General features: G+C 49.9%; 3 protein-coding genes across 4 annotated transcripts in view; 2 read left to right on the forward strand and 1 right to left on the reverse strand.

Annotated features, from left to right (window-relative positions):
- The window catches only part of LOC136454227 (glycine-rich cell wall structural protein-like), a 110955-nt gene that overhangs the window by 53233 nt on the left and 32453 nt on the right, over positions 1-25269 (forward strand). The window lies entirely within an intron of this gene.
- Positions 8077-10824, forward strand: LOC136451499 (FCS-Like Zinc finger 8-like). Of its 2 annotated transcripts, XM_066452200.1 has the most exons (3): positions 8077-8345; positions 8578-9671; positions 10138-10824. In XM_066452200.1, the coding sequence occupies exons 2-3, from the start codon at positions 8755-8757 to the stop codon at positions 10289-10291; spliced, it is 1071 nt and encodes a 356-aa protein (XP_066308297.1). In that variant the 5' UTR covers positions 8077-8345; positions 8578-8754; the 3' UTR covers positions 10292-10824. The 2 variants fall into 2 exon arrangements, with proteins under 2 accessions (XP_066308297.1, XP_066308296.1); XM_066452199.1 differs by lacking the exon at positions 8077-8345 and having other exon boundaries at positions 8366-9671.
- On the reverse strand, positions 14990-16421 carry LOC136451165 (uncharacterized). Its single transcript, XM_066451923.1, has 2 exons — positions 15819-16421; positions 14990-15055 (listed from the first exon to the last, which is right to left on the reverse strand). The coding sequence occupies exons 1-2, from the start codon at positions 16419-16421 to the stop codon at positions 14990-14992; spliced, it is 669 nt and encodes a 222-aa protein (XP_066308020.1).

Consider the following 25269-nt stretch of genomic DNA (forward strand, 5'->3'; position numbering starts at 1 on the left):
TACCACTATTTTGAAGCTTGTTTTAATCCATAAATGGATTTCTTTATGCGGCATCCCATTCATTCTTTTCCTTCCATGACAAAACCTTTTGGTTGTGCCATGTAAACATTTTCCTCCAAGTCCCCGTTGAGAAATGCTGTCTTTATATCCATCTGATGTAATTCTAAATCGTAATGTGCCACTAATGCCATTATAATTCTAAAGAAATCCTTACATGAGACTGGAGAAAATATCTCATTGTAATCAATCCTTTCTCTTTGCGTAAAGCCTTTTACCACAAGTCGTGCTTTATATCTCTCTATATTCCCTTGAGAGTCAAGTTTTGTTTTGTAGACCCATTTGCAGCCTACTGTTTTGGCTCCTTTAGGAATTATTTCTAAGTCCTAAACTTTATTAGCATTCATAGATTTCATTTCATCTTCCATGGCCTCAAGCCACTTTGATGAATGATCACTTCTCATGGCTTCTTCAATTGAGGTGGGATCATCCTCTATTTGAAATTCCTCAGTGTTGTACACTTCATAATCAGCAGGAATAACTGATTTTCTAACTCTCTGAGACCTTCTAGGGGCCTCCACATTTGGCACATCTTTTGTTTGAGGCTGTTGTTGCTCCTCCTCATTTGTGGCAATAGGTTCTATAGGGTCTTGAAGAACAGGTTCCTCCTCATCATTCTTTGTTGCCACAGGTGGAATAACAACTGGTGCTGGACCACAGTATCTTGCACTGTTGGTGCAGCGACAGCAAGTAGTGAGAAAAATGGCTCATGAATCATCGAAGTGGGCGCATACACCCGCTTCTCTTCAAGGTCAATTTCTCGAGCTACCATGCTCCCCTTCATCATTTCATCCTCTAGGAAGACTATGTGTCTTGTTTCCACAAACTTTGTATGTTTGTTTGGACAGTAGAAACAAAAACCTTTTGACTTTTCTAGGTAACTAATGAAATGGCAACTCACTATTTTGGGATCTAGCTTCCCAATGTTTGGGTTAAATACTTTAGCCTCAGCAGGACTCCCCCCCACACGTAAGTGGTTTAGTGAGCGTACTCTTCCTGTCCACAACTCATACGGTGTTTTGGGCACCAACTTACTTGGTACTCTATTGAGAATATGAATGGCGGTTTTTAACGCCTCTATCCATAGGCTCATCGGTAGGGTGGAGTAACTTATCATACTGTGCACCATATCCATCAGGGTACGATTGCGTCTTTTATCTACTCCATTCTGCTGAGGTTCGTCTGGTGTAGAATACTAGGCTACTATGTCATTCTCCTATAAGAACCTTGCAAAAGGTCCAGGAACTTGGCCATATGGGGTATGCCGACCGTAGTACTCCCTCCAGGGTCAGATCTAACTATCTTAATCTTTAAATTGTGTTGGTTTTCAACTTCTGCCTTAAATATCTTAAATTTATCCAATGCTTATGTTATTTCTTTGATTGGATAAATATAGCCATAACGGGAGTAATCATCTATGAATGTTATGAATGAATCATAACCATCAACACTCTTTACAGGAAACGGACCACAAATGTCTGTGTGAATAATCTGTAGAATTCATGCGCTTCGTTTGGCATCTTTCTTAATTTTCTTTACATACTTTCCTTTAATGTATTCTCTGCATTGTTCTAAATCTGAGAGCTCTAATGGAGGAAGAATATCATTCTTAACTAGTCTTTCTATTCTCCCCCTCGAAATATGGCCTAAACGACAGTGCCATAATTTCGACAATGCATCGTGAGCTCTCTTTCATTTTCTGTTTACATCCGCAGATGAGGATACATTCACATTGTCGCACGCAACGTTCCCATCATCGCATACAACATTCATATCATCACATAGTGATAACAAATAAAGCTCATTTTGTAAGATAGCAAGACCAACACATGCATTATTAAATGTTATCTTACATTTGCCATTTCCAAACTAGCAATCATATCCATCATTGTCCAAACATGAAACACTAATCAAGTTCCTCTATAACAAGGGAACATAAAGAACATCTCTTAGTATAAGTTTGAAACCATCAACAAGCTCTAGAGAAAGATCACCAATAGCTTCAACTTCTGCTCAGACTCCATTTGCAACTTTAACGTGTCTTTCGCTTCTTTACGTAGTCCTCGTCGAATGGAATCCCAGTAAAGAATTAGCAACATGAACAGTTGCACCTAAGTCAATCCACCAAATAGATTTCGAATACTGTACATACATGGATTTATTTATGAACGTAATAATGTTCTCATCTTTCTTTGCCATGATCATCTTTAAGTAATCGGGACAATCTTTCTTATAATGTCCTATCTTTTATAATAGAGACACTGGTCTTTCTCTACTGTGAACTTGTTCTGCTGAGACTGATACAGCATGGGACCCTTTCCCTTTGACTTTGAAGAGGAGTTAGTATTATTATTCTTTTTCTTATTATCTTTCAAATAATTGATAGAGCCACCATTGACAGCTTTCATTCTCTCCTCCTCTTGCACACACATAGCCATGAGCCTCTCCATGTTCCACTTCTCGAACTGTATGTTGTAGTTAACAACAAAAGTGTCAAACTCTTTTGGCAAGGAAGCAAAAATTAGATGGATAAGAAACTCTTCCTTGAGAGCTAGATTCATTGGTTTTAGCTTAGATGCCAAATTGCTCATCCTTAGTATGTGCTCTCTAATACCACCATTACCTGAGTACCTCTATGTCACCAGCTGCTTTATCAGTTGGGTAGCATATGTCTTTGAAGAGCTAGTAAACTGACTCTTTATTCTTTCGAGGTACTCAGTGACGGTGTCACACTCTGAGATTGAGCCCACAATTACAGGCTCAATCGTGTTCTTTATCACAGCCAAACATTTCTTGTTGGCAGTGACCCACTTCCTATGCTCAAGGTCATAGGACATTCTTTGGGATACAAAATCCCTCTCTTTGGTTGCCCAAGGGCATCAGCCTCGTTTGTCTCCCTCACCGGTGCCACAAGCCCTGTGGGGCACGGTGTGGTGACTACCTAGTCCACCTCAGCCAAGATGAAGGCCAGGTCAATCTTTTTCTTCCACTCCGTGTAGTTATCACCTTTGAGAGTGGGGATCTCTTTGATACAACCCATCAAGTTGTATCCGCCTGAAAACACAATTCATATAGTGTAAGAACATAAATAATGACAACAATTGTATGCCTTGATTCCAACGTTGGTCAAAATTAAAACATAAAATTGTTCATACATTAAATCTACATCACCGTTAGGCAGAAATAGAATTAATGTATGACAAAGAACTCATCATAATATTGCCATTAATCAACGTTGGTCAGAATAATAACAATACTATAATCAATTAAAACATATCCATTTTCAAAATTAAATTCTCCCAGTTGGTTCGAATTTAATAACTGAAAATTACATCTTTAAATACGCAGCGCAAAAATAATCTCAATTTTGTGAATTTTACCCATAGGAAAATTCTCTTTTCTATTTTCTTTAAGCCATTTATCCTATTTTCCTAGGAAATAAATATTTACTAGAAAAAACAAAAAACAAAAAACTTGATTCAATTCATCACTGTTCATTCGGCCCAGCCGGGAATTCGGCCCGGCCTGCCTCTCTTCCACGCGCGCTGCCCGCACCCAGGCCGCAACCTGGGCCTGGGCCGACAAAGTCGCGCGGCCACGCATGTTCGCCTGGGCCACGAAACGGCCCGATTGATCTCGGACGTCCGTCCAGATCCGACGGCCACGCGCGCGTTTCGCTCGGAATACAAACCCGACGCCGCGCGCCCCTGAGGAAACCCTAACCTCATTCTTTTCAACCCTTTCTCTCTTTGTCGCTCTCTCTTCTCTCCTCACCTCGCTCCGCTCTCTTCTCAGCGCAGGCAGCAGCAAGCGAGCGAAGACGAGCGCGAAGATGGCGCCGTCACCGGTCCCCTCGCTGGCGTGCACGCTCCCTAGCAGGTGAGCACGCCACTGTCCAAGCGGTCTGGGCGGCGGTGCCCTGATTCCCTCAAAAACCCTAGATCTGACCCTGCCTATTTGCCTCCTCTGTCTTGGTCCCGACGATGACGACGCCGTCGCCGGCCCTCTCATCGGCGCGCGCGCTCCCCAGCGGGTGAGCGCGCCGCCGTCGAGCGGCCTGGCCGTGGCGCCCATTTCCCGAGCACCTGCCCGCGCGCTGACGAGGCGGCAGCACGGTGCGGCGGCGAGGTAGGCCTCTTCTCCTTCCCCTTTTCTTTTCTTTGATTTTCCTTTCTTCTTTTCTCAGATCTATCTGATTTCGGGTTGGGGATGGGATTAGGGTCAAAATTAGGGTTTGGTTAGGGTTAGGGTTTCACTGTTTATCTTCCCCGTAAAAGCTTTTACAGGTTTATGGTTCGTCTCTTACGTTCTTAAGGCCGAAACCCTCTTCTTTTTCACCTTTCCTTAACCTAGTTAGGGTTAGGGTTCAAACGAACCCTCTGTTCTTGTTAGACCCGCACTGGATCTAACATTCTACTCCCTTTTCTAATCGGTTTACCCATTCTAGATCTAAAAACCTTAAAAACTGATGGCTCTGATACCATTGTTAGAACTGTAGGATCACTAGGATCATAGATCTAGCTGGTAGAGTGATTCTATACGGGATAAAGGACGTTGTTCATCCTAATAGATGTAGAACAAGAGAGACAGAGAGAGAACGGAGAAGGTGTTGAACCTGACACCGCAGAGGGGTTGGGTTCAGTGGACGCCATCACGTTCGTTGATGTAGTCTACGCTAGGGCAACGACGGTCGGTGAAGACGGTGTCGGTGATGCGCGGTGGCGACCGGCGGTGAAGACAGTGGAGTCCGGTGGCGGCGCGACTGGTGGCTTCCCGTCACTGGCTGCGCGTCCTCTAGATCAGATTAGGGTTTTGGTGTCGATGGGGAGTTCGGCTCAGGTCAACCTCGTGATAAGAGCCGCCGGCCCTCACTTTTTTTTATAGCGCAGTGTGACAGGGGCCCTCCAGCCATGGTGGGTTGGGCGCCCCCATCAGAACATGAATCAAAAACCCAATTAGACCGTTGAGTCCAATTAAGATTAGAGATTAATCTAACACTTGTGTCATCTGTGGGTCTGCCAGCTGCCACACCAAAACGTACTACGTGCGGAGTAGTACGCCTGTATCTTGTGCGCTCGCTCGCTCAATGGCATGCAGGAACGGACGTACTATACGGTGGACCATGGAACTGTGCCCCAAGGTGATGACACGAGCAGAAGAAACCAATCCACCGATGGATCGAACGAACCCGATGGCCGATGCTTGCGTTTGCGTTAACACTGCACGCATTCACCATGTACATTCAGAGCTCGAGCTCACAACGGCGGGGAAAACTGAGGGCTTGTTTAAATACAGTACGTAAAGTTTCAGAGTGTCATATGTGTCACTGAGATGTCGTATGGGATGTTCGGATACTAATAAAAAAAACAAATTACAGAATTTATCAGTAATCCACGAGACAAATTTATTAAGTCTAATTAATCCAACATTAGCACATGTGTTACTGTAGCCCCGCGTTGCTAAATTATAGACTAATTAGGCTTAAAAGATTCGTTTCGCAAATTAGTCGTAAACTATGTAATTAGTTATTTCTTTTAATCTATATTTAATAATTCATGCTTAAATATTCGATGAAATTGGAGGTTACCTCTGGGGGTGGAAATGAACAGTCCCGAAACAGAGAGCTGCAGGGGATGACGGAGCATTTGGGGTCTGGCTGAGTGGCCATGGAGCGCCGGCCCCACCACGCCTCTACTCTACCCGCATAATGAGCCGCTGTATAGATGCAAAGACTGTAAAATAACAAGGAAACCATGCCGTCATGCCGAGATGCTGTCCGATCCATCCATCCATCCATCCATCCATCCATCGGTCGATCCATCCATCGATCGATCCTATACTGTTTAGAATAGAAGAGAACAGAGAGAGAGTCAGAGAGGGCGCTCGTCTTCGTCCTCCCGTAGTCCCATGGCGAAAGCAGGGGCGCTTTCAGAAAGCGAGCTCGTCACGAGACGAACAGGAACCCGGCCCGGACATGCGTGACCACGCACTCCGCCACACGCAGACGCAAGCACAGAGCATTGTGTGTCTCGTTACTGCCGTTGAGTTTCCGTTCAGGCCTTGTGTGTCTCAAGCACAACAACCATGCGAGCATGAAATGAACATGCGGCGCGACGTGCTCAAATGAAGAAGAAGAAAAAAAAAACGCAGGCAAAAGAAAAAAAATGGCTAGATTCATTGAACCCAACAGTTGCAGCCGTTGGATTTGGCTCAGATCTCTCTACCATGCAACAACTAAAATTAACCTGAAGAAATTTGTTTCCCCTCTTTTTGCAAGCATGAAAACTGAAATGACGCGAGACGGTCTCGAAAGCAAAGCTACGGTTATCGGTATTGCATCGCCGCGCTGTACTGTACTAGTACAACGCTGTGCCGGCGTGGGGTCCAGCGAGAGCAGCAGCAGGTCTTCGCGGTTCGTTTGAATGTGTTCGGTCATCAGCCTGTTCGCTACCAGCCAGCCATCATTGTAAATCAGCACCAGCCAGTCTAAATCAACTCAGAAATCAATCAGCGAACAGGCCACATGACTAAAAATACTGTGACCGGTCTAGTACGAGAAAAAAATATTATTTATTGATTGATAAGCCAATACGACCTAGCGAACAAGCTCTCAATGATGGCCGATTAAAGATGGCAACGGACCCCGATACCTGATACCCGACGGGTATTTGATCCATTAGGGAATAGGGATGGAATCATATCTTTACCCGCGGGCATTTAAATGGGCAAGAATCCATCCCCGACGGATATAGCGGGTACGGAAACGTTCCCTGTTTACCCGTCCCCGTTACCCGTTGGAGAACCCGACTATTTAAGCTGTCATACGAGTATTAGACCTAAAAAGCTCAACATAGGTATTTTCGCCCAAATCTAAACAATCATATATATAGTTTGTGTGTTCTAGGAACCCTAGTTCAATTTTTCCTCACTATCTCCGTCAGCAGCACAAGCACGCCTGCCTCACGAGCGCTCGTGCCCCTCGCTTTCTCAGTTCGGTCTCTTTGCCACCTTTGCTCGTCCTCCTCGTAATCTCGCTCCTTCTCCTCGGCATCTCCGAGACTCCGACACTATACCTGGGTGAAGAAGAAACGTCTCCGATTGCAAAGCTGCGACCCCAAATGTCCTTATTTATCGGGTATGCAGTACCCATCGGGTATCTATTACCCGACCGATGCCCGACGGGTACGGGGATGGACAAGAATCTATATCCGAGACAGTTAACGGAGACAGAAACAGGATGGATTCTCCATAGCAGAAAAGAGAACGTACCGACGATACCCGACGGGTACATCCTCGTTGCCATCCTTACGGCCGATGGGATGGGAGGCTCCAGTGTCCAGAGAGAGCCCAGCCGCACCGTACTGTACGTACGTGGACGTGGCAAGGTCGTATTTCTACGTGTACGTACATACGTACAGTACAGGGCAGCACAGTTAAAATGTTACATCTGCCTCCCTTTCTCTGACATCCATGGATGGCAATCCAGGCGGGGGTGGGTGGTGGTGGATTCGTGGTGCTGCTGTTGTACGAGAAGTAGCAGTACAATTTCATTTCCAATTTTCCATCACAGCCTCACAGGGCTCTTCTCTCTCTCTGCTCTGCGTCTCTGATTTTGATGCATGCAAAGTGACAGATGGTCGTGCCCTTAAACCCGGCCGTTTTTTTTTATCCGGTGTTTTTCTCTGACAATTTCTACCAGATTCAACCATTCCTCCGAGGGCCGGTTTGGAGGTTAAAATTTTTGACAAAACGCTACCGTAGTGTTTTTGTTGTTATTTGATAATTAGAGTCTAATTAGGTTTAAAAGATTCGTCTCGTGGATTTCGTCTAAACTGTATAATTAGTTTTATTTTTTATTTATATTTAATGCTTCATGCATGCGTCCAAAAATTTGATATAACAGAGAATCTTGAAAAATTTGACGATTTAATATAACAGAGAATCTTGAAAAATTTAACATTTTGTAGTGCAACTAAACTGGGCCAAAAGCCAACGGCGCCAGAGGCGAGGGGTTAGGGGTATCAGTTCGTACAAGTAGTAGCAGCAGGCCAGTGTGATTTCACTGCCACTGTGTTTCCCTCCTCTCTCTCACCTCAGCACGGGCTCTCTCCTCCCTCGGCTTCCTCCCCTCTCCTCTCGCCTCGCCTCGCACGACGCCATTGCGGAGTGCGTGAGAGGCAGGCAGAGGTAAAGCGACGAGGCAGGGAGAGAGATACAGACGGAGACAGAGACAGAGACAGAGACAGCCAAAGGCGAAAGAGAGAGCGAGAGACCAAAAAAAAAAGAAGGTAAGGGGTGAGTGAGGACTGAGGTGGTGTGCCGGGCCGCGGGTGCTCGCTCGTCGCATTGCTTTGCTCTGCTCTGCTCTGCTCGCTTCCCCCTTTCTTCGTCGCCTTATTTCTTGCCCAGGAGCTGGACGAGCACGTTGGCCATGCCAGCGATGTGTGCGCCGTGCTCCTTTCCTCTTCTTCCACACGAGACGCATCGCTGAGAACGGGAGGGGCTTCTTTCTTGCTGTAGTTATCGGGCGAGGACGGCGTGATCTTGGACGCCGCGGGCGGGCGGCGAGAAAGCGAGGGCGTCGTGTGGATTCGCCGGATGGCGATGGTTTTGTGACCTTTTTGCCCTCTTCTTGACCCCCAGCGGCCACCGGTTTCAGGAGGTTGCGTCCGCGGCGGGCGGGCGGGCCGGCCGGCGATGCTGCGGAGGATGGTACCCGACCCGGCCCCGGACTCCTCCGGCTCCGGCGGGGGCGGGGACGCCCGGCCCCGCGTCGGCGTTGGGAGCGGCGCCGCGCTCTTCGCCGTGCCGCGCCTCTTCGTCGGGTTCGCCGCCAAGCGCGCAGCGCCCGACGCGGAGTCGTCCAGGAGCCCGACGTCGCCACTGGACCCCAAGGCGCTGCTGCTCCGGTCGCCGCGGATGACCTGGGGCGCGCCGGGCCTCGTCGACGCCCTCGCCGCCGACGCCGCCGTCGCCAACCGCCTGCTCAGCCCGCGCCTGAGGCTCATCAGGCCGCACAGCTCCCCGCCTAAGGACTGCGGAGGCCCCGTTGTCGGCGGCGGTCGGCACTCGCAGCCGGAGCTCGGCAAGACGATGTCCTGCCCCGCCCCGGACACCGCGGCCGCCGCCGCCGCCGGCGGCATGTCGGTGCCGTGCAGTAGGTTCCAGTTCCGCCACGGGGATCTGAAGTCTGGTCCTGAGGCCACTCGGTCGGTGTCGGACGCCGGCGCTCACCTCGTCATCAGCAACGCCAGCAAGCGCCACTCATTCGACCTCGGCAAGCTCCCGGGCCCGGGCTCGCTGCCGGCGTCCCGGCGCTTCGTCGGCTCGGTCTCCGCGAGCGAGATCGAGCAGTCCGAGGACTACACCCGCATCATCGCGCGTGGGCCCAACCCCAAGACGACGCACATCTTCGGCGACTGCATCCTGGAGCCTCGCACGGTCGGGGGCGGTGACGACGAGGCCGCCGCCATGGAGTCGGAGGAAGGAGCCGCCGGGTGCTGCTACGTCGTGGTCAAGTGCGCCGCGGAGGCCGCCACCGGCGCCGATGACTTCCTCAGCTCCTGCTTCGCTTGCAAGAAGAAGCTTGAAGGCAACGACATTTACATCTACCGGTAATGCCGATGCGACCATTATCTAATCTAATCTGATGATTCTTCCAGTGCATTGATAGGATCATTTGGGGAAGCATTTCAGTTAAAAGCGACGCTGGCTTTCGGAATGAAACATTGATCTTAGTGAAGTCACTGCAGCGAACTGATTCATGCATTGTTACCTCCGTAAAAAAAATGATTCATGCATTGTTCATCTGACAGCAATGCCAATTCTTTTTTCGAGAAGAAAAATTGTTAATCTTCCTGGAAATGAACAGATGATGATGGAATATTAAATCGAGCTAGTAGACAAAATGCTGAATTACTACTAAATTCCATCGGTTTTTATTAAAGGCGGTTCCAAACTGAACAATTATTAACTGAACTGGCCCATTCATCCAACTGAACTGAATAATTGTTCTTGGCATCGTATAATTCATTCACAATTGTTAATAACAATTTTGGTTGCGTGGTCTAACTCTTGCAGCGGCGAGAAGGCATTCTGCAGCGCCAATTGCCGGGACCCGGAGATCCAGCTGAAGGAGGAAGCCGAGAACAACACGGGCAGCGTGTCCCCCCGGTCCTCCTGCTCCTCCTTCCACGACGACATCTTCATGTCCGGCATGGTGGTCGCCACATGACCTCCACCCACCCGGCCGGCCGGCCCACCGCGCCGCCGCGGGCGTTTTCCCTCCCTCCCTCCTCCTTGCACGACGACAGTGGGACAGGCGATCCTAGCCGATCGTTCACGGTTCAGTGCACATCGCCGCCGCCGCCGCCGTCGTCATCAGTCTGTTGCTTTTGGTTCAGCAAACTGTACGTGATGGAGGAGCCGAGGAGGAAGAAACGGTGCTCTGCTGTGCTCATGGAGTCATGGTGGGTCATTGTTGCTAGTCCTGTGAACCTGCGGAGATCTTTTTTTTTCAGAAAGAAAGAGAGAGAGAGAGGAGAGAGGAGGTCGCCTTGCCTGCCTCAGCGGCTCAGCCTGCCACTGTAGTTTTGATCCAAAGGCTGCCGGCCGGCCGGCCGGGCAGGGGTGCCCCCATCATCCCTTTCCTTTCTCGCTTTTCTTCTTCTCGCTTTCCTACTCGCAGCAGCAGTGACTGTCTGTGTCTGCGCATCGCATTGCCACCCCTGTGTCTCTGAGATAATGACATCGAGCTGCCTTGAGTCATTTCCATTGCTCTTTTACCCTTTTCCTCTGTGCAGGGAAGCGGTGGTGCTGGAACTGAAAGGACCTGAGTGAGAGAGGACATGCGATGATGGTTTTTAACCACTTGATTTCCACTGAAAACTGAAGGCATCTTTTGCCTATTAGGACAAACTGAATGACTGAGGGGTAAAATAATGAGAATTGAGGCCTTTGTTTATACGGTTAAAAAGCTTAACAAGTTTATTGTCGTCACTGAATCCATCCTAAGCTGCTAGTAGTAATACTGTACCGCCAGTCTACTAAGCTGAGGTTAAAATCTGAAGAGCAGATTTCCATTACTGGCAAGGGCAATGACGCAGACCGAATCTCTTACTGAATCAAGAGGCCAGGCGTTTGCTGAAATCCATGGTCGGATCCGATTCGATCAGGTGAGAATGGAACCCATTCCCATCCAAGTCTCCCTCTCTCTCTCTCTCGCCCGCGCCCATGTTTCCACAGATGGGCTCTGCTGACGGGGGAAATAGGCCTGGCAGAACAGAGCAGGTGTTGTATTCGGAAGGCAGGCCGCAGGCGCGGCTCGTATTGAATTCAGAGCCGCCCATACCTCCTCCTCGTTGCCTTTACGGACGCTGCGACGGAGCAGCGTCTGCGTCTTTTATTTGGACGCCAGAAGAAAACCTCCAGACCCATATACACCACAAATGGAAAACTCTCAACCTGAACCAGCCACTAGGCACTAGCAAAGCACCAACTCACCCCTCAGAAGGAAGAAAAACTGCAGACCCTTACAACAGCTCCATAGAACTATTAAGAGACATCCACCAGAGTCCTCGCGATATGCCCAGTCCACAGCAACCTCCTCATCTTTAACGTCACCGAAGACTTGATCCTCCCATGTTGCCTTGCATTGAGACTCCTTATTGCGTCCAAGATTTAGTTGTGCAACCGTAGGGACTCTTTTTGGCGAAGCCTTGATCTCTTCCAAAGTAGTCTTCAACAACTCTTTCTTTTCTGGTGGGCATAGAATTATCCAATTCTGCAGCAGCCCAACAATCTTGTAGAGCAGGATCTCCATGCTTTTCCAGACAGTTCTTCGAAAACAGATCTCATTCCTGGGTTTCCAAATACTCCCTAAAACCGCAGAAGTATTAATATTGAGCAATCCATGCTTTTTATCACTAAGCCATCCTATCTCTACCAGATTATCTCCTACCTTGATCTTAAGAATATCAAAGATAAAATACGAACACTTCTTTGCTACAACACAATCAAGAAAATACATGTTGCACAGATTCAGACTCAGAACAAAAAAAAAAAAACTACTATCATCCACTTTTCTTCTTTTAGCCAGATTATCTCTAGTTAGCACTTTATTTTTAGATCGATTCACTAACTACTGCCTTTGTCTGAATATCTGTTTCCTTGGCATGCCAATCGATGATCCTAACAGCAATGGATTGATACGTATGATACGATGTGAATTTGAGAGGAACTTCTTAATTGAATTCCCCACTTGCTCTCTTTCTACAAAAACACACATTGATTCCAGCACCACAATTCGGAATGTTCAAGGTGTGGTATGTCATGGGAAGATTAAGTCTTTCATGATGCTTCTCTTCTTGTGACTTGACAGTTTATGAGACTTAATTTGATACCTATTCTTTGTAGTGGTTGAAAAAACCAGCAAACTGCAAGTGAATTAATTCAGAGATATGGTTAGTTTTTAGACAGTAGCAGATTCTATCCTGGTAAACCAACCATGAATAGTCATGATGGGAATTGTGAAGCTCAAAGAAGAAATGGCTGAACTTTTAGATTTCCATTTCAATAAAATATTTTATGTTTGCTGCAGTGACACTCGCGTTCTTTTTTTTTAACTACGCAGGAGAGCTGCACGTCATTTCATTAAGGTAGAAATAAAATACACGAGTCTAAAAAGACCCTACTCAAGTACAAAACACCACCTACACACACCCATTCACTTAACTAAAACAGGCGCGCCACAAACTAAATTCTTGTCGACCAGACAAAAACCGCCTGCCTTATACCTCCACGGCCGGCTCCCTAACCAAGAGTTCCTGGAGCTTTCTTGCTCTAGCCCTGCACCAAAGATTGCCCTCAGTGCTGACAGCCCTAAGAACCAACTGGATGCTTGGCGTGGCATTTTCAAACACACATGAGTTACGGTGCTTCCACACCTCCCAGGCTATCAAAATTATCAGGGAGTTGAGACCCTTCCGTTCCGCCTTGGGCACTGACTATATTGCCTTCCACCACCATTTAGAGAAACGAGATGCTGTAGGTTCTGGCGATAGAGAACTGAGACCCAAGTATTGGAAGATTCGAGCCCATATTTGACGAGTGAATACACAACCAACCAGGATATGATGAATAGTCTCCTCAGCTTGATCACACAAAGGGCAAGCCTCATGATGGGGCAATCCCCTCTTCGCAAGGCGATCGGCCGTCCAACACCGATTGTGGAAAACCAACCAGATAAAAAATTTGCAATGAGGAGGCGCCCAGCTTTTCCAAATTCTTCTCCAAGGACCAAACCTGATGGCACCCACAAAGAAGGCAGCATAAGCTGATTTACTTGTGTATAAACCAGATTGGGCTAGCTTCCAAGTAAATTGATCTGGAACCTGTTGCTGCAGAACAATTCCATCCACCAAGTCCCAGAGCTGCAGGTACTCAACGAGGACTGGTACTGTGCGAGCTCCCCTGATGTCATCTACCCATTTTCTGTTCTGGAGTGCCTGAGCAACAGTACGTCTCTTGGCTGTACGTTTGGGGACAGCATTAAACAGGTTGGGGGCCAACTCAGCCAAGGTGTGACCGTTTAACCATCTATCTGTCCAGAACCGAATTTTCTCACCATTCCCTACTATGGCATCTACTGCAATATTGAAGAGGGCTTGAGCCCTGCGGGGGACTTGTACTGGAAGACCAGCCCATGGTCTTGATGAATCAGTTTTCTCAGCCCACAGCCATCGAATCCTTAAAGCACAGCCAAGGAGTTCTAAGTTATGGATCCCAAGGCCACCATATTCAAGAGGCCGCTGCACCCTTTCCCAAGCGACCAAACAATTACCACCATTAGCCTGCTCCTGGCCTTTCCAAAGGAAGCCTCTCCTTTTCTTATCAATAGCCTTCAGAAACCATTTTGGCAAGTCCATGGCGATCGAAAGGTAAATGGGAACAGCTGTTAAAACTACTCGAACCATTACCAATCTTCCCGCCCGATTCATTAATGAGGCTTTCCAGCCCGGCAAGTAATCTGCCACCTTGTCAATTATTGGCAGCAAATCCTCCTTGGTGGGTTTCCCAATTGTGAGAGGGAGCCCAAGATAGGTGCATGGAAATTCCTTGATGGTACAGGATAAGATATCAGCTGTAGTGGCCACTTCATCAACAGAGCAATGAATGGGAGAAATTGAGCTTTTGGATAGATTGGTTCGGAGTCCGGAAGCATGTCCAAAACGGTCCAGCAGCTCTTTCAACAAATACAAGTCATCACTTCTCGGCCTTAGGAAAACAACTGCATCATCAGCATAAAAAGAAACCCGATGCTGGACCTGCTGCATAGACAATGGCTGCAATAATTGCTCCCGAGTAGCATACTCCATCAAGGAATTTAGGACATTCATGACAATAATGAAAAGCATGGGAGAGAGAGGATCTCCCTGCCTGAGACCTCGCCTATGAAAAATTGTCTCACCCGGCTCCCCATTCACCAAGACTTGAGTGGAGGAAGTTGACAGGAGCAGACATAAAAGATCCATCCACCGCTGTCCAAAACCCACATGGCCCAAGACTTCTAGCAAGAATGACCAAGAAACATAATCAAAAGCCTTAGAAATATCAAGCTTGAGGAGAATATGAGCCTCTTTTTTCTTGTTCTTGTGCAGGCATTTAACCATCTGCTGGACAAACATAAAGTTATCATGTATTCGCCTACCCTTTACAAAAGCAGTCTGGTTTGGGGATACCATATTTGGTAGGACAGGGGCCAACCGGTTCGCCATGATCTTAGTCACCAGTTTGGCAAAGCTGTGCACCAAACTTATAGGCCGAAAATCCTTTACTTGGACAGCATCCTGCACCTTAGGCAATAACGTGATGAAGGCACTGTTCAGGAGTCTGAATTTGAACACATGGCCTCGATAGATAGCATCAAGAGCCATTAGCAGATCACCCTTGATAACATTCCAGCAGGATTTATAAAATCTACCAGTGAAACCATCTGGCCCTGGGGCCTTGTCCATGGGCATGTCTTTTATAGTTGACCACACCTCTTCTTCCGAGAAAGGAACGTCCAAAAGAGAAAGTTCATGCTGCTGTATGCCTATCTCACCCAAGTCAATAGTGTAATCTCTATCTTCCGCTTTTCCTAGAAGATTTTCATAGAAATTAAAGACGGCAGCCTGTTTATCCTCCTGTGATACTGCTATCTCCTCACCAACCTTCAGTTTGGGGATAAAATTCTTCTTTTTCCTGAACCTTGCTTGCTGATGGAAAAAAGATGTATTGGCATCCCCTTCTTTAAGATATAAAATTCGAGATCGCAACCGAGCAATTGTTCTTTCTAGGGAAGCCAGACCAAGACAGTGGAGCTTTAGCTTTTTCCGCAACCACTCCTCGTTTCCAGTTAACTCCCTAGAATCTCGTTCAATTTCTAGGCGATGGAGGATTTCCTTGGCCATTTTTAGTTGGAGTTTGATGTTTCCCACCTTCCTCTGTCCCCATTTTTGTAGCCCTTTGCTAAGCCTTTGTAACTTCAGAAATAGGCGCTCAACTGCACAATTTGACTGCACAGGAGCCTCCCAGTTCTGTTTAACGGCTTCTTGAAAGCCAGGCACCTTGGTCCAGAAGCTTTCAAAATGAAACCGCCGTTTGCCACCAGTGTGTACTTTGAGGCCAAGGATGAGTGGACAATGATCAGATACTCCTGCTGTCGTACTTTGCAAAATAGATTCAGGAAAGATACCGTCCCATTCTACACAACAGAAAGCTCTGTCTAGCCTGACCAAGGTAGGTGATTGCCTCTCATTTGACCATGTATATTTTCGACCAAGCAGGGGAATCTCCTTTACCTCCATATCATCCAGAAAGCGCCTGAATCTGCCCATCATTGCTCTATCTAAGTTTGCATTATTTTTGTCAGCGGCTTGATAAATGAGATTAAAGTCCCCAGCTACTAACCAAGGCCCATTGCAAAGAGCGCGAATATCCCTGAGCTCCTGCAGGAAGAGAACCTTCTCATCATCACCTTGAGGCCCATAAACCCCAGTAAACCACCAATTGCGACCTTCTTGCTCGGAAAACAGGACTGAAACTGAATAGGTGTCCACTCTGGTAGCAATGGCTTGGCAGGAGCACCCTTTCCAGGCAATTAAGACACCACCTCTAGTTCCATTGGCTGGAAGGGCAATATGATTATCGAAAGATGATCCAAACACCGAGAGAAAAAGACGCTGAGATAAGTCAGCAACCTTTGTTTCTTGGAGACATACAATATCTGCATTACTAGAAAGGATGGTGTCCCGGACTGAATTCTGACGAGCCTTCTGATTGAGGCCGCGTGCATTCCAAATTAGGATAGATGAAGGATTCATTGTGAAAACAAAGAAAATTGACCAATGATCATTCCCAGTTACAGCACAGCAACGGAACACACCCGCTCTCCTACCCCAACTGACCAGCTAAAAATAGCAGCCATGGCAGAAAATATGGGAGTCAGAGAGGAAGGGCTTGAAGAGCTTACTATAACTATCCTGAGCTGATGGATCCATTACTTCTCGCTCCCCAAAGCCGAGATGCCACATCACTCTCTGCTGTGCCTCTGTGATTACTGGTCCTGGCGAGCATGGCTTGGCGCCAGCGACACACCGGCTCCGCTGTGGTAGGGACCCAAGCGGGGGAGTCTTCCTCCTACGCTTCTGGATCACCGGCTGGGGGAGCAGCTTGTCCACCAGCTTGCAAACCATGCTGATCTTCTGTATTGGAGTAGACAGACCGGACGCCCCCCTGGGAAACGGCCACCGGTGGCGGAGAGGAAGCCCTTGTGCGGCGGCGATGCCGGTAGTAAACCCGGAGAGGAGCCTTTATCTGCTCCGCCCAGGCCAGCGCAACAGACCCACCAGCACCAGGATGGGCAGAAGGGTCATCATGTAGGCCAACGGAGTGGGCATGGAGGACAGAGTTCTCCTCGCTCGCCGCCGGAGGAGTGTCGCAGTGCAGGAAAGTCTCCAATAATGGCACAAGAAGAATCAGCTCTGTCACCTCTAGGCCGGCCTCAACAGGAGAAAGGCCTATCTGAGGACTTGGGTCTTGCTCCACGATAGCTTGGGGCGGCTGTCGTTGATGTGGCCCAAGCGGGATTGAAGAAGAATCAGGCCCACCTGTATAGGCAGCACCACAAAGGACCTCGGCCAGCACAGGAGAGCTAGGAGCCACCAGCGGCCCACGAGTGGGAGAAGGGCCTTGGCCTGACTCTAGAGTGGCCTTAGACAAACTGGCCGCCCCAGGGGGCGACGTCGGTGGCTCGACGCTCGTAGAGGACTCCTCGGGCACGCGGACGGCAGCCACCAGAGGGGGCGAGGCCACAGCAGTCTCCTCGGGTGAAAAAACAGCCGCCGGCTGGGAGGGAAAGGGCGAAATAACTTCCACCGCAACACAGTTAGTAGGTCGGATTGCATCGGGCACCCTCACAGCCGCTTGAGAGTCCACCTGGGAAAACTCGGCCGCCACCGAGCGATCAATGCTGGGGGCCATGGAAGCCGAGACGTCCAGTAGCACGTGGCAGCCTTCAGATTGCTGCGGACCCAGTCTTTCATGGACCGACACCCGGGGCGCAGTCGATGTCGAAGCCACTCCGCCCACCACCCCCGGCGCCACCATCGTCGTTGGGGTGATTCGCCTGCGTCTTCGTCTTCTCCGGCGACCCCGTCCCTCATCAGCCGGAGGCGGGGAAGGAGGATCCCCCACCGTCGACGGCTGGTTGAAAGGGGTAACCGTGATGGAGATGGGATACCGCAGCACACGCTTCGCCGGGCTGGAGATGTTATCGACCAACGGAGGCTCAATGATGTCAAGGTCCATCTCGGAGGGGACACACGAGGGGTCAGAACACCATGCAACCAACCGGAACACATCTCTCCTGTCAACATTGGCTGGATGAACTCCGCCGATCCAGCAAAACTCATTGAGAAGCTGCTCCGCAGTAGCCAGCTCCCAAGCATGGGCCGGGATCCCCCTCAACTCAATATCGACCGCCGAGGATAGAGATGATGCTGAAGAATGCATGAAGCGCGACCAGCGCATGGCAAGAAGACGGAAGTCCTGGCCGATGATTGGCCACCCGGCATTGTAGACCCTTGTCATCGTGTCTTCGTCTAGCAAAGCCAGGATGAAACTAGTTGGTCCAGAACGGAATAGAGAGAGCGACTCCACCGCAAGCTGGAACTGGCTGGCAATCAGCCCCCGAACGCGTGCGTCCAGACCATCGAGACTGTCGCCAATCACGGTGACCAGCAATGCCCGCCTGAGTTCATCTTCCCTGTGGGCAATGGTGGCAGACCTGTCGATGACACGCTTGGGCTTCATAACATGGGTCAGCTGGGATTCATTGTCACCGCTCGAAGGCAGAGGAAGAGGATCTTTAGGTTCACCATCCAAATCCTGAGCCAGTGGGGGAGAAACCACATCACGATCACCACCGTCCGAGCACCGACCGCGAGACCTCCACCGCCTACGACGCCCCTGGGCTGTCATCTCGACACCGGGCTGCCTAGAACAAGCCTGGGCAGAAACCAACGGTGGTGAGGCCAAACCTAGCGGCGGAGGGGCAGGCTCCAGCAGCGGCGACTTAGCAACATGGCGCCAAACCAACATGTGCCGAGGAGCGCTCGACGAACGTCTAGGAGCACTCTGACGAGCCGAGCAGGCGTAGAGACGATGACCTCGCGCTCGGCAGAAGAAGCAGCGGGATGCAGACCGGTAATCCGCAGCGCGGTGATGCCGAGAGAAACAGTTGAAGCACCTCCCCACTAGGTCCGGTGGAATCGGCCGCCACGACAGACACGCCCGCCGGCCTCGAACACCTCTAGAGCGCCGGCCCTCCTTGGTCCACCAACCATCAGCGTCCGGCCGCCTGCCGGCCTTCGACCGCGCCTGATCCTCTGGGCGAAGAACAATCCTAGCTGGCCCCGCACCGGAGGCCGTCGGCTGGGAGGCCAACGACGAAGCAGGCGCAGGACCCTCAGAGCCAAGAGGAGGCGCCTCAGCGGAGCCGCCCAGCAGCACTTCCTTGAAGGACTGCAGCAAGCAGGGTGAAGAGCCCCCAGAAGAACTAGCAGAGGAAGGTGACACGTCGCTCCACCACTGGGCCTTCGAGCGACCTACCGTCGCGCAAGCAGGACCCGACAGGGACCGTAGTAAGGAACCCGGCGCGAGGGAAGAGGAGCGGGCCGGGCGAGAGGCTGCCGCGGCGATGGTGGTGTCCGCCAGGTCTAGAGTAGGCTTCGGCATGGGGCTGGTGGAAAGAGAAGCGCCGGGGAAGGAAGGGAGAGGGGGAGGCGAAACGCGAGCCATCCTCTTCCCCGACACTCACGTTCTTATATTTGTTATTTAAAAAAGAATAGTGTTCTATGTGCAGAATTTTGTAAACGAGAAGAAGAAAGAACCTTATTTGAGAGTTTTGGAGATTGCTTCAACCATTGAAATCAATAGGTGAGCGTTGTTACTTTCGATAACATCTGGGAAGTATCCATAGATTAATCTTAAAAGATTCGATCAGAGGTCCAAATCCTTACTTTACTAAGGAGAAAATCAAATCTACCAATCTTCATAAGCCTGAAAAACATCAGGTAGATAAATGTCAAAAACATAGGTGAATTTAGATAACATATTGGCATGAAAAACCATTACATAGTATGGTTAGGCTGTACTGATTTTTGAGTTGTGGTAACCTTGAATTGTTTTATTTATAAGGTTGTTTGCCCTCTCTACAAGATTCTTTGGCTTTGCAGCAAATGCATCTTCTACTAAACAATATACAAGTCAACTATTTATACTGATTATTGATGTTATCTGGACAGGTTTCCTGCAGCTTACGGGGTCATTGTAATATGATTCTTTGAAATAAAAAATGCTTTGAAAGTTTAGTGCATAATGCTATAGTCTTCTATTGTTTTGCTTTTTAAGAGCCTCTTTCTTTGTACTGGAAAGAGATATGGTCTCTGGGAACAGAGGGAGCAGCGAGTCAGCACTGCCAATTTCCTCTTTTGGCTTGATTTTTTCATGCATCTTTAATCTAAATCTTTGACATGAAGTGTCGGGTTCATAAACCCGGGGTCCCTCGGGGACCGGCTTCTGCGCCAAGGCTCGGCCCAAGAGTCTAAAAACAATAGGGCAAAGGGGCGGTCCAGCAACTGACCGAAAGGCCAGGCCTAAGAAGAGCAACGCCCGCTCGTCAGCTACTTCGGCCCACCTATCCGACCGGAGCGCTCGATTTAGGCTCTAGCCGTCTCCGGACGGCCTCTCCGATCAGAAGGCCTGCCCCGATCCCTACTTCTGACTCTGACCCCACGTCCCTCCGACCGGGGCTCGTAAGAACCCTGCTCGCTGCTCTTCTCTGACCGGTGCACTCAGAGCCGACTGGAGCCACCTGACCGGGGACGCTCGTTCGGTAGGAATCAAAAGGCGTGCAGAGAAAGACAAGGCAAGGCTCACAAGTCAAAATCACTATACCAGGGACCATACCCTGCACAGAATAGTACTCTGTAGCCACCTGACGCAAACAGTATTGTAGGCGCCGACATCTCCCTCTACAGTATTGTAGGGGTCGCTAAAACTCCCATACGGTAAGACCCCCCGCATGTCTCTAGACATCGATAGCGGTATGGGCACCAGGATTTACCGTACCGGTTGAACATAGCGTGACTCCTCACATACCTCTAGGCATCAAATAGTTTTTACAGGTACCGACGTCAACCCTTCCTGAAGAAGATAGCACAACCTCCCACGTGCACCTGACATTCTATAGTAACATCAACAGTGTTGTGGGCATCTACCATTATCCAATCCTCATCGGCGTGGGAAACAAGGCTTAAAAACATCCGTACCCTCTCCCTCTCACATGTAAAGCCATGCCCTTCATCTATAAAAGGGATGCACTCCCTCTGACCAAAGGGAGACCGAATGATCTAAGACCGATTCTAGTAGGACAGAGTTCCTTAAATCGATAGCTCACAACCACAGAACCACCAGGTTCCGACCGCAAGCACACGCTTGAACACTTAGCTCATAGCGAAGTTCCTGTCACTCTCGACCCTTCCGGTTAGAGCTGACTGGACCTCTTGTACACCCCATCTTTCTCCCTCTTGTTTGTAACCCCACTACAAACTTCGAGCACCTGGGCTCAGGAATAAAGTCACTGACCGACCCTGACTGGACATAGGGCATATTGCCAGAACCAGTATAAATCCTATGTCATTGAGTACTAGGCCACCTCCGATCACAACGTACAACAAAACTATAAATATTCACTAGTTGGTCACTTTCTACACCGACAGTTGGCACCGTCCGTGGGGAAGACGTTGTACGTTCAACACTTTTTTGGTCATCGGATGGCCCATTCTTCCGCCACCCCCGTCGTGGCGGGCTTGGGCGATACGATTCGCTTCGGCTCGTTGGAGTTCCCCGCACTCTCGCCCATCGGGATGTGGGTTCCACCTGTCTTCGAGCCATCCTAGGCCTTCCTCTTCGGAAGCCAGGACTTCGTCGCCGACCGACTCGGAGCACTCCACCTCCGCGAGGAGACTCGCGACCCGGCACCCATCAGGGACACGTCCTCCATCGACTCTGGGACGCGCGACTTCGATGGCGCGACATCTGCGCTTCATTCCAAGCAAACTCTCTGCTCAAACCCCACTGTGAGTAATATACATGTTGTTATTCACTTACTATGTTCTATCCTCCGCCAAATACCCGGTAGAACCCTATTATCCCCAACGTAACCACCGTACGACCGGTTCCCCTATGGCCTCGCATCTTCCATGGACGCATATGCCCAGGGACTCCAAAAGGTGCTGGCGCCACACCCTATCACGTCTGACTTCGTGGGGATGGCGAGCTATGCTCCCACCTGTTTCCTCGACATCATGGATGATGACATCAGGAGTGACGGCTCCAGTATCGGCGACGTGGCGCCTAGCCACCGTCCGTCCTGGGAGTATGCTATGGCGGATGCTCCGGAATAGCCGCCTGGGGTAACGGAGTTCTTCTGGATCCACGCCCCACTAGGACCTCACACGAAGACCCCCGAGCTCACACTTGAGCACTAGGATGAACTACGACAATGGCAGCTGCATCAGCCACCAACTGCGCCGGCACGCCCGGTGCACCACACTGCACCCTGTGCGCATAGACCGGCAAACGGCGCTCGGGGTCGCGCCTGCCAGGACCAGCGCAACACCCCGGTTAGGGGGACCGATCGCCCGCAGTTCGCTTGGGCCAGTCAGAACATTACTGCCGCGATAATGCTCCTACGTGACCTGTCCGAGCCGAACGACCCTCGCAAACAAGCGATCCACCAAAACCTCCGGGCACTGTTGGAGACCACCGCCGTTCAACAAGCGGAGTGCTCCGTATCACGATGCCGACTCACGACCTCGCTCCCCGTCCAGGGAACAGGGACGCAGCAGATGGGGCACTACACCCTATCACCGCAACAGCCACAAAGTGTGGCCCAGGAAGCCGCAATGGCACCTCACCTCGACTTGACGACCGCTCCGTGCCGATCGCCTGTCCATGCGCGGCTCAGGCCGAACCGAGATACGCACAACGTCAACCAGAGTCCCAACCCTGACAGCCTGGGACCACGCACCTTTGTCCAACACCTCCAGCAAGCGTCGTTCCCACCACGCTTCAACAGAGGCCACGGCAAAGGTAAGGCCAAGCACCAGGATCAAGACGAGGGCCCCTCCACATAGAGGGGAAAAAACAGAAAGGATCATCGCCAGCCGGCCAACTTTGCGTCGGTCGTCGTGGCCGATCACGCAGGCACGTAGCCCCAGCAAGACCCTCCGGGCTACTTCCACGATCTCATGGAGAGCCTGTGCACCAACCATGACTACCCCGTCAAACACCTCTATAAGGACTGCCAGCTCCTCAAGCGCCTGCTGAGGTAAGCTAGCAGGCCAAAGTAAGAAAAAGGCGAGGAAGCAGCAACCGAAGAAGGGGGCGTAGCGGGCACAGATCCAGACGACTGAAGGATGAAGTGATCTGACCAGACGCCTACCGACTAAAGGACAACAATGACAACGCTCTCTCCGAGCACCTTGCAATAGCTATGTTGTTTCTTCTTTTCCTAAGTTTCAATCTTACCTTTGTTTACTTAGCGAACGCTCCTATAAGAGCACCCCGACCCGAACACTTTTCGGCTCGGGGCGCTCGGGGGCTCCACTAGGGGGCTCTACTACCCCTCTGTTTTGTTTTTACTTTAAGTACTCTTTTACTTTCATATGGAGAAACTCCTTCCTACCCAAACAAAAGGGCAGTTCGTTCCTTTATTTTACCTTACGTAGCTTTGCTTTAAAACATTCCGACTGATCGCACCCTGCCTTTTCCTATGGTTATGACCGGCCGAGCCTCGCGGGCCACGCCCCGGGCTCACAAAGTTGCAGCCTACGAAACAAACGGGTAGGTACGAGAGAGAAAGAAATAAAAAACAAAATTATGCTAAGGGAAAACTAAGGAACGAAAGGGAACAAGCTTCCCCGAACGGAGCAACTCCATCACAAAAACAAAAATCGATTGCAGTCATTAAAACACACACGAACGTTTTACACTGGGGCTTTCCCACGAACTTAAACTTTTTACATTTACTAACTACTTATATTATGTAAGGTATTAAACTGACCCGGCAGCATCCGTTGACGGCACGACCGATGAAGGCACAGGCTGCTCACTCCCTAGCAGCACGACATTCGGCTCAATCGGGGCCAAGGCAATGTCCCCCCCCCGAACTAGGCTCTGTGCTATCTGTAGGCTCGGAGGCATCCTCCCCACGCATGCTTCGGGCCATGTCTTCACGGTTTACATCCATCACCCACTCGGTGGAGACTTGCTCCGACACCGACCACGCGTGCGACAGCAAGCTCTCCCCGATTGACTAGATAACCTCCATGCTCAGGCCTTTAGCATACCCACCGCAGATAGTGGTGAAGTCCATATTCGGGTGGTACATCGCCATCGAGGTCAGCACCCTAGATGCCCCATAAAATAGCCCACTCCTGACAAGGTCCTTGACCATGTCTGGGACCTCCGCCAGCTAGATAGTAGGTGTGCTAGTGCTTGGCACCGACCCGAAGACTTCCAAGATGACGAGCTGGGCAACGTTGCGGATCTGGTCAAGGTCCCCCTCAAGAGCACGTCGCTCTTCATGGGACTTGGCCAGCTCCTCCGCATTCCGGCTGAGGGTCACCTTGGTCGTCTCTAGGTCCTGCTCCAGCGTCTTCACCTTTCCATCCAGCTCTAAAGGAGGGGCGACAAGCTCAGGAATAGGCTAAAGAAAGAAACCAATGCAACAAAAAAAGAAAGGGGATGTACCAGCGCGAGAGTTCTTAAGGGCGGAGAATTCCTCCGCCTGTCAAGTCACCTACATGCACAAACGAGCGTTCGCCTCTTCCATCCCCATCACCTGGCCTCGGAGCACGAGCACCTCTCGGTCCGCCTCTGACTAGGCCCTCCGCTCCGCCTCTAGGGCCATCCGTGTCGACTCTAGGGCGGCCTGCTTCGACGCCAAAGCACTCCGCTCTGGCTCAAGGGCTGCCAAGGCCTCTTGAAGCGCCGTCTCGGTGCTCGCCAGGGATGCTCGCAACTCCGCCTCAGTCTCCACCTAGTGGGCTTTCATCGCCTCAAGCCCTTGCTTGGCGGCAGTCGCCCGCTCCGCTGCATGCTGTAACACCCTAGGTGTTTGGCTTCCACAAAATTGCATTTTATTTCATAAACATATGCATCATCTATGTCATCATGCCATTGTCACTAAAACATACATATGCAACATTCGCAAATTCTGTTTGTTTCATATTTGATTTGCTTGTGAATGGTAGTGATGAAACATGTGAAACATGGAATTGCAACATTTGAGTGAATTGATTGTTTTGTTGTTTCATCACATGTGATCATTAGAAATTGGTATAGCACTTGGGTAAAGTGGTTGATTATGGTCTAATATACCTTAACTACACTTAGGGTAATTGTTGGGACATTGTTCATGTGGACCAAAATGACCAAATTGCCCTTTAGGAGAGGTTTGACTTGAAATGAACCTTAGAGTGACTCTGTTTGACTGATTAAAAAGTCCAACTTAGAAATTTTGCATGGCTGTGCACTCTTTACCAAAGTTGTAGCTAATTTATCAAGGAACAAAAGTTGTTTTATGATCAACTCATGAAAATG

This window comes from Miscanthus floridulus, chromosome 5 (assembly GCF_019320115.1).
Source record: "Miscanthus floridulus cultivar M001 chromosome 5, ASM1932011v1, whole genome shotgun sequence".
Classification (NCBI taxonomy): domain Eukaryota; kingdom Viridiplantae; phylum Streptophyta; class Magnoliopsida; order Poales; family Poaceae; genus Miscanthus; species Miscanthus floridulus.

What these genes read in the sequence shown, in the direction of transcription:
- LOC136451499 (XM_066452200.1), top strand. Translation starts at nt 8,755, where the DNA reads ATGCTGCGGAGGATGGTACCCGACCCGGCCCCGGACTCCTCCGGCTCC. An exon ending in AACGACATTTACATCTACCG is followed by an intron (nt 9,672 to 10,137) that starts GTAATGCCGATG and finishes TAACTCTTGCAG; the next exon opens with CGGCGAGAAGGCATTCTGCA.
- LOC136451165 (XM_066451923.1), bottom strand. Translation starts at nt 16,421, where the DNA reads ATGAATCCTTCATCTATCCTAATTTGGAATGCACGCGGCCTCAATCAG. An exon ending in CCTTGGTCAGGCTAGACAGA is followed by an intron (nt 15,056 to 15,818) that starts GCTTTCTGTTGT and finishes ACAAGGCCCCAG; the next exon opens with GGCCAGATGGTTTCACTGGT.